Source organism: Octodon degus, unplaced genomic scaffold (genome assembly GCF_000260255.1).
Source record: "Octodon degus isolate 3935 unplaced genomic scaffold, OctDeg1.0 scaffold00064, whole genome shotgun sequence".
Lineage (NCBI taxonomy): Eukaryota > Metazoa > Chordata > Mammalia > Rodentia > Octodontidae > Octodon > Octodon degus.
Genome location: NW_004524640.1, coordinates 1738856 through 1748512, shown reverse-complemented (window position 1 = coordinate 1748512; position 9657 = coordinate 1738856). Strand labels below are relative to the sequence as shown.

General features: G+C 38.4%; 1 protein-coding gene across 1 annotated transcript in view; it reads left to right on the top strand.

Annotated features, from left to right (window-relative positions):
• Window positions 1-9657, top strand: part of Ldhb (lactate dehydrogenase B) — a 24335-nt gene that overhangs the window by 12978 nt on the left and 1700 nt on the right. The window contains exons 4-7 of the mRNA XM_023718935.1: window positions 2148-2354; window positions 4555-4728; window positions 5705-5822; window positions 9254-9377. Of these exons, the coding sequence (XP_023574703.1) occupies window positions 2148-2354; window positions 4555-4728; window positions 5705-5822; window positions 9254-9377 (623 nt within the window). The remainder of the gene's footprint in view (window positions 1-2147; window positions 2355-4554; window positions 4729-5704; window positions 5823-9253; window positions 9378-9657) is intronic.

Below are 9657 nucleotides of genomic sequence, written 5' to 3'. Positions count from 1 at the left end.
TTTTAGTAATTTCAAACCCTATAAAATGTTCTTTAATTATAATTCTTTCCCCTTTTTACCAAAAAAAATTGTTCTTTCCCTATGAGATTCAACTTTTCATTCCTGGAATATTAATTGTTCACTCTCTTCTTAATAGCCAGCAATTTAGGAATGAATTCATCAGCCAAAACTGATTCTAGGTATCTATCATTAAGAGAAAATAACCCAGTACAGGGTGGCCTAGTTTGTGGTCTGTGACATTTTTCCTGTGTGCCAGATTTCCTTCATCAACTTCTAGAAGCTTCTTAAGAGGCACACAGACTGGACATTTTCATGCTGGAAACTTAAGACAAAGCTGATCAGATAGCCATGTTCCATTCTGGTGCATTAGCTTTCTGTTTCCAAAGGATGGGCTTTTTTACTTATTCCTTTAAAAGATTTCCTGTCTTTTGATACAGGTTGCTTATACTCAAACCTCTGGCGGGGCCGTCGCAGATTTTCATGATTGAGCACCACCTGCATTTCCAATTTCTCAGCCTCCCCCATTCCTCATTTCCTGTCAGAAAATGAGAAAATGAGTCACCTCATCCTGGTGCATTCCGTGGTGGCAGGTTCTTCTTTAACAGGGTGTAGTAGCTGGGGTGGGGGGCCTTGAGTAAACCAAAATCATAGCCACTGCTTATGGAGTCAGTAACATCCTAAGGATGCATTCTGATGATACTGCGGGAAGTGTTTTCCACATATTACCCGAGTTCCTCTTCCCAGTGGCCCATGAGGTGTGGATGTGAGAGAAGAGTGTTGCTGACTTTTTATTAGAAGTCACACTGCCACCGGTTTATGTAACTCATCCACAAATGTTGTGCATAATGAATGACTACATTGAATCTTCAAGTCTGAGTACAGTGATCCCTCATCCTGGAGGTTATGTTCCAGACACCCCCACAATAAGGGACAATCAACGAAGTAGTAGCATTACAGTTATTTTAGTACATATATATATACATGTATATATAGATATAGATATAGATCTATAAATAGATAGATCTATATCTATATCTTAAGGTTTTATAAATCCTTCCCATACTCATAAACCTTTCCCACACTTTCACAGACATTTCTAATGTTCTTAACCATGTTATAAACTGGTAAGCCTATGTCATTTTAACAACATACGTATACCGGATTGTAATGCAAAATCCCACAATAGAGTGAAAAATCCACAATAAATAACTTAGATTAATATTTTTTGAAAACCCATGAAACAGTGAGTCCATGAAAGTTCAACCATGACATAGCAAGGGACTACTGTACTTTGAAATATGACAAATTTACAAAAAAGATAGATACACAGACACACAGATTCTTCAAGGAAACTCTTGATTCATTGCTAAAATGTAAATAAACTCTCCAAACTTGACTCTCAGAACTCTAAGGTTTTAGTTTCTGACCAAAAATAAAGCACCTTCCTTCTCCTCCATAGAGTTATTTAGCGTTCTAAGCCTGAGAGCAACTTAAAATTGATTTTTATTTTATTTTTTGCCTGTTCTTTCATTTTACTTATGAGCACAAATTGATTTTTTTTAATTTTTGCTGAAAGTTTAACTATTGGATTTCAGACTCACTGTCAGTGTTTTATTATTAAAAAATCCAGTGCATTTCTTAGCCACACATGCTATTTTAAGGTCCTTTTTATTTCCTGAATTTTTTTTTTCTTTTTCTTTCTTTTCTTTTTTCTTTTTTGTACCAGGGATTAAACCAAAGACCCTACACTTGCAGGCAAGTGCTTATTCTACCGAACTATTTTCCTGGCCCTTCTGAGCCAATTTTAATTAGATTACTTCAGTGTAGCTCAAAGAAGAAGAAAAAAGAAGGTAGCTGCCGGAGTACTGACGTTCAGAATCATTTAATATAAAAAACTATGTATTGCAGTCCTGAAGACAGAACTGAAAGCCTTTGCAATTAACTATGTCTTTGTCCTATTTTTTTTTTTTTAATTTTGAGATAGGTTTCCCTCAGTCATCCAGGCTGGGCTCAAATTTGCAGTTCTCCTGCCTTAGCCCCCCAGAATGTTGGGATTACAGGCCCAGTGAAAACTTCCTATGAGTTCTAGAAACTCATTCATAGTCAGACTGTAGAGCACATTGAATGTGACATTTTTTGATGAAAAGTTATAGCTAGTCTTCTCTTCCTCTTTTTTCAAGATTACTCTGTAACTGCCAACTCAAAGATTGTAGTGGTGACTGCCGGAGTCCGTCAGCAAGAAGGGGAGAGTCGCCTCAATTTGGTGCAGAGAAACGTCAATGTCTTCAAGTTCATTGTTCCTCAGATTGTCAAATACAGCCCTGACTGCATCATCATTGTGGTTTCCAACCCAGGTATTATTTGTGCCATACTTTCTGCCTCACTAAATAGCCCAGGCTGGCCTTGAACTAAAAGCGATCCTCCTGCCTCAGCCTCCTGAGTGCTAGCATTACAGGCATGCACTACCATGCCTGGTTCACCTCTTTTTTTAAGGTAATTTGGGCAAAGAATATGAAGCAAATGAATTATTTGAATGTGGCTTCAATTTATAAGAAGCATTTTTAACCTGTTTGCTGAAAAACCCAGTCTAGCATCCTTATCTCTAAATTCTTTAAAACTGTGTTGGACTGAATTTGAAAAGAACTCGAAAACATTGCAGATCGATTTGGTTTTAACAATGAAAACAGATTGTATTGACAGACAGAAGCTGCTAATACCAAATGTGACACGAAGACTGCTTTTCTTGCTAAATCCATCTGTAGGATAAACATTCACATTTATTACTGGAAACAACGCTGCGACTTTTCAGCTTTATTAATTGAAAATCATAGTAGGCCATAGTTTGGGACTCAGCTCCCATACGGAGCCCAACAGACTCTGCTAGAAGTCAAAATGGAGTCACTCATGCCAAGGTTCCGTATCAGCACACGGAAGCTAAGCTGTTCATCTGCCAGGAGAAAACAGGACTAAGGAGATCTCAACCAAATTTCCCAAAGGCCCAGTCCCAGTCAGCATGCTGCTTAATCCTTACACAGAAAAAGTATTCTGAAATTACTTAGTGTTAACCCATTATTTTCTAATATTTTATCTCAACTTTACAAAGAAAGTAACTTTGAAATAACCAGTTCCATTTGTTTTCTATTTGTTGTTGTTGTTGTTCCTGCTTCCATTATCTTTTCTGTGTTTATAAAACCAAACACTGTATCTTCACCCAAACCAACATTTAGTCTGTTTTATGGAATAAAGTATTGGCTGATTCTAGAATCAAAAATAAGGCCAATAGGGATATTTCAATTATAAATTTCTTCTTTGACAGCCTAAGTGGTCAAAATTTGCTGTATATCATACTTCCATTTTGGGGTTTTTTTTCTTTTGCTTTTTTTTTTTTTTTTTTTGTTTGTTTGTTTGTTTGTTTGCGGAACTAGAAATTGAACTCAGGCGCTTACGCTTGCCAGGGAAGCACTTATTCTACTGAGCCATCTCTCCGGCCCCTATCATACCTGCTTTTGTTTAATATTTGCCATCAAGTTTATTGCATGTTGGTGAGCACAGGAGATATTGACAAAAAAGATAAAATAAGTATCTGTGATTTTTCACCTTGGGAAAGATTAAGAATGAGAGCAAGGACACCCTTGTAGTTTATTAAATATTGAGAATTAAGGGCCACCAATGAGGGAGATTATTTCAGGATTATTCTGTCCACACCTAGCTTGGGGCTTACTAATTCATTTAGCCTAGTGTGTAAATATGTATGTGGGAGACAGAGGTAGAACAGGAAGGACAAATAGCTATATTAAGTTCTTGTTTCCTGAGCCTTAGGCAGATGTCATGAACTGGTTATATAACTTGCTAGGTATAGCTTCAAAGTCTAATTCTCCAGGAAGTCACTTCTAGTGACTTCAAATACTCTAATTCTAGTGACTTCCAGGTCTTCTAGTCCTTAAAATATTTCACCCAGGCCCTGTTGATGAGTACGGCAGTACAGAGTGCAGGACCGACTTCTAACTCTTCACTGTCCTCTCATTGATCTGTTCTGGGTCCCCAACCCAGGGCCTTTGCACTAAGCTACATCTCCAGCTCCTGATTCCCCTAGATTTTTATATTGACTGATTAACTGATTGGTTGGTTTTTTGAGACAGGATCTCACTATGCAGTTCAGGCTGGCCTTGAACTCGCTTTGTAGCCCAGGCTGGCACTGAACTCACAGTGATCCCTGCCTCAGCCCCACGTGCTGGGATTACAGACCTGCACTATTGTGCTTGGCTGTTTTTTATTTTCACACAGGTAAACTAGCAAAATTTTACTTCTGTGTAAATGTGGGGTTTTGCCAAATGAAAACAAAATATCTCCATTTTATAGAATATTGAGTTTTAATTCCTTGTGTTATCACAGTAGTCAGCAGAACAATATCTCCTACCCAACACAAGTATTTTATTCTTTCTGGCCATATCTCCTCTGGGGAATGAGGATGTGTAGGGGAGGAGGAAGCTAGGGCAGCCACTAATTGAAATCAGTTTTGATTTGCTCATCAAGATTTTTTTGTAAACCATTTAGTGGATATTCTTACCTACGTTACCTGGAAACTAAGTGGATTGCCCAAGCACCGTGTGATTGGAAGCGGATGCAATCTGGATTCGGCTCGATTTCGCTATCTTATGGCTGAAAAACTTGGCATTCATCCCAGCAGCTGCCACGGGTGGATCCTGGGCGAGCACGGGGACTCGAGTGGTAAAGAGAAAGCTATGTTCTTCCGGCCTTGCTCTCGGGAATGTTTTGATTTTAAATCTCATTTTTATGCCCTTTGATGTTTTCTGAAAAAATTTAAAAAATAGTATAGTTGATTCTGTTTTGTTCTCATTGGCTTTATCATTTACTCCTTTTTTTTCTCTCATCTCTTAATAAACTTGCATATTGATCTGTGTCATCTCCATGAAGTGAAAGAGAATTTCCCCATGGGCAGGATCACTCTGATTTCGTAGATGTGACAAAAGACCGTGGAAATACTCAATGAGCTAGACTTGTAGAGCGTGTGCCGAAGAGTTCTATTGGCCTTGAGTAGCTTCCCTTTGAGGCTGTCTTAGCAACACTAAGCTTCACTCAGCCCTTGCTCCTGTTTCCTGGTCTGTCATGTCCCCTCCAGGAGCCCCTACAGAGCACAGAACCTAAGTGTCTGGATCGAGGTTCCATACCTGTGTTTATAGCCCTTTAATCAAGTAGACCTTTATTTGTTTTATTGCATGTTCAGAATTATAATTTATGTGAGTATAATTATACTGTTTGGAGTCTTATCTATGACTTTTATTTTAGAAGGAATAAAAACCTTACATTAGAAAAAAGCAGGAAGAAAAATTAAAACTCTTCAAATCAGAAGGTTAGGGTGCTCCTAAGATAGACTCCTTTGTGATTTCACAAACCAAGAAGGAGGAAAAAAGAAAAAAAAGAAAAAAACCTTATATTTCTGTAACTTTGACACAAAAATTATTTTATACCAAATTTGTTGAAAGTGCAAAGGTTAGATGTGTGGCCACTTGAAGGCAAGTGTCCCAACAAATGTCCCCAAAATTCAGGACAGTAGGAGTCACTTGTCACTGGGTGATATAGGAGCTAAGAGGCAGTAACTTGTGTCAGAGGTGAAGTCTGCACTAAGATTTCTGAAATAGAAATACCTGGAATGCTTGGCTCCAGTTTTCCTTTCTTCTCTCAGTGGCCGTCTGGAGTGGAGTGAATGTAGCGGGTGTGTCCCTCCAGGATCTGAATCCGGAAATGGGCACGGACAACGATAGTGAGAACTGGAAGGAAGTGCATAAGATGGTGGTTGAAAGGTAGGCAGGAGGGAGCTGGACTTGGGACAGTTAACCTCATGCTGACGTAAGTGAGATGGTAAGTCATTCCCATGGCCGTCTGCTCAGGTGAAGTTCCTGTAGTCAGTGTGTGGTTGGTTATGTTTGAAAACAGCAAGACTGACTAGACCGGTCAGACTTGTTACACCAATCTCTCAGGGAAGTAAATATTTTCTCTGTAGAGAAAGTTTGATTGTCAAGTGAGAAAGGCCTTCACCTGGCCTCCCATCATCTGGCATGGTTGATTTATCTCAGAAAGTAAGCATAGGCCGGCCAAATAGGCCAGCACCTGGCAGGGTGCTGTCTGCAGATTAAAGCACCTGCAAGCAGGTGCAGGAGCCAGGGGTTCAATACTCAGGTCTGATGTGCTGGCCCCACCCCCAGGGTGCGCTGACAGCAATTGAGACTGGGTGTGGTGGCGCACACATGTAATCCCAGCTCTTGGGAGGTTGTAAACAGGCAGATCACTATGAGTCTGATCTAGTAGTGAGCCCCTGAACACCCTGTAGACCCTTCCCTAAAATACAAAAAAAAAAAAAGTAAGCATAGATCCCTAAGTCTCATGATTGCCAAATAAAGTACTAGAACTCAGATAGTTGAAAGTATTCAACCTGTTTCTTTCCTTATCTCTCCTCTTACAATTATAGATGTCCCCATGCCCTTTTCTTGATAAAATCTTCAATAAGTATTATTACAGAGCATTTTTATAGTAAGACTGTTCTTTTTATTTATTTATTTTTTTAGTTGAGAAATAAATATGAATGAGACAGTTTCACAGCTGATTAATAGGACAGTTTTGATAATTATTACACTATACATTGTTATCTTCTTAGTGGTTATCCATAGTACAAGAAGCAGACAGGATATTCTGTCCAAACACTGTTAGTACACCTCTTTCTTCTCATTGAATTAAGTGAAAGTAGCTGTAAATTTATCCCAACTATTTTGTATATATAAATACAAAATGATCTTTCCTTTGTATCCTTTTTTTTTTTTTTTTTTCTTTCAGAGGTGAATATTCTATTGACATCTAAATACTATAGGTGTTTGAATTCAACTAAACAATCTAACACTGTCTAGCAGTCTATAATATTAGTGGGTTATCCTCAGAAGTTATTGACTTGAGCCTTTTACAGCTCATCATATTAATGTGGATTTACTTTACCTCATTTTTATACTTTTCTGCTGGATGGTTAAGACCAAGATATACCAAGACCTATATAACAAGAAATGTAACTTTTGTATCTGATAAGGTCAGCCAAGTACTCTCAGGATTTATCCTGTAGCCCTGTACCACCCTTCGTACATCCTTTTATCAGTGTCTGACATGAGGATGAGTCATGGCCATTGCTTGACCAATTTGCTCTCTGTGAAAACCTGAGAGAATATTTTTTCTCTCCATGTGACTCTCCTTAGGCACACTATACATCATCAATCGCATTCCTCTGTGGCTCCATAATCTTCTTGATCAGAAAATTTGGAGCACAACTGAGTTACATGTTGTTACAGTACAGGTTCTCCTATAATACTGTTCTTTTTAAGTATGGAAATTTTGTTTAGTTCAAATGTATTTTTTTTCTTTTAAGAATCTAACTTACATATAAAGAAACAGGATTTTTTATTTCTTATTTTATCTTTTCTTATTTTGAAGAGTAAAAACAAAAGCAAAAACAAATGGTAGAGCAATAGATTTGATGATAAGACAGAATTTTTTTTTTCTTTTTTATTTTAGGGAAGGATCTACAGGTGTTCAGGGCCTCACTACTAGATCAGACTCATAGTGATCTGCCTGTTTACAGCCTCCTGATAGTTGGGAATATAGGCGCATACCACCACACCCAGTCTCAATTGCTGTCTCAGCACGCCCCAGGGGCGAGGCTGGCATGGCAGGCCTGGGGATCGAACCCCGGCCCCTGTGCCTGTTTTCAGTTGCACTGTAATCTGCTGAGCTATTGAAAAGAAAGGTTTAAGACAGAATTTTTTGAAGTTGAAAAAATCATTAGAATTTTAACTACATTAATCCTGCTCTTCTATAAATGAGAAAAGAAGGGCTCACCCAGCGTATGGAGCATCACTCATGCAAGACCTCCTGGTGAGCGGCAGATTGCAGTAAGTCCTAACTTCCTGATACTCACATTCCTGCCGCTCCTGAAGTAGCACCTTGGGTGAGCTGTGAGGTGTGCGATGTGGACTCCTCCCTGGAGATCACCTGGCAGAGTGCTGTCAGCACTTCCTTGGGTAGCTGAGCGTACGCTTAGGGACCATGGCAAAGTGGCATCTCACAATTAAGACACAATTTACTCTCTTATTTTCACTGTGTCCTTAGTCATTTGGAAACACATTCATTCTACATTCTATTGATTGGAAAGGATGCGTTCTGCCCTATGGCTTTTCAAATATTCACTTATGCAGTTAGCTGTTTACATTTGTCAACACATTTATACACTGCCTGCAGGTAGTTCTGACAGCTGTACACTCCTCATTTCATGACTGAATTCTACTCCTGGGAATGGGTTATTAATCAATGGGTTGCTAAATGAAGAACTGTGTATAGTGTGTATGTCATAATATTCAGAATAAAAATGTGGTCAAAGGAAACTCTAACTTGATAACTTGGCTTTTATTTGCAAACTGTTTGCATATGCAGTACTATAATATATAGTGGAACACAAAACTGCAGCATTGTACTGTACAACGCAACCAAGAAAAATTACAGCACATATAAATGCAGTGTAACCTATCTATCTATCTATCTATCTATCTATCTATCTATCTATCTATCTATCGAGACTGGGGCTCCAAAAGCAGATGTACAGAACTGTATAAAAATAAAAAGGACACACACCAAAAAAAGGGGGGGGGCGGGGAGATGGCTCAGTGGAATAAGCGCTTCCCTGGCAAGCACAAGGGCCTGAGTTCAATCTCCGGTTCCACAAAAAAAAACCCAAAATAAAATAAAAAAATAAAAAGGACATACAAACCCAAGCAGCAGGTCATAAGTCTGAATAGCTTTCCTCACTTGTGTGCCTAAATAGTTGTTAAATTCCTCTTTAAATGAGCAATGTTTGCCAGGGAGATAGCTCAGTAGCTTAAGAACCTTCCTGGCAAGTGCAAGGTCCCAGATTTGATCCCTGGTACTGAAAACAAATGAACAAACAAAACAACAACAACAAAAAAGAGAAAAGAAAAAAATAAATAAATGAAGAATGTTTGTATTTTAATTCATTGAACACATTAAAAAAAAAAAAAAAGCCTACCAAATAGAAAACAATGTTATTTCAAAGACAATAACCCTGTGGCAAGAAATGTTAATAATTTGCCCCAAGCTTGATAGACAATAAGGAATAGTGAAGCAAGAGTCAAACCCAGGCAGTCTGGTTTTAGTGATCGTTTGTGTTTTATGTTGTTCTTAGTGCCTACGAAGTCATCAAGCTGAAAGGGTACACCAACTGGGCCATCGGCTTAAGTGTGGCTGATCTTATTGAGTCTATCCTGAAGAATCTATCCAGGATTCACCCAGTGTCAACCATGGTCAAGGTAAGACAAACTAATAAACGATAAGCAATATAAACAATATACCTAAAGTACAAAGGTTAAGTTACTCTCCACAATTATTTCTTTTCCTTTTTTTTTTTTGGTACTGGGATTGAACTTGATTCTGCAGTTATTTCTGTTGTCGCAATACTTTATGTAAACTTTTTTCCCCTTTCTACAGCCATATAGTAAAAGAACCCAAGCTTGTAGAACCTGAAACATCAGTCATATTTTAATTATTCTTTCTTGTATGATGTGGTAAATTAAATATTACATCTGTCTC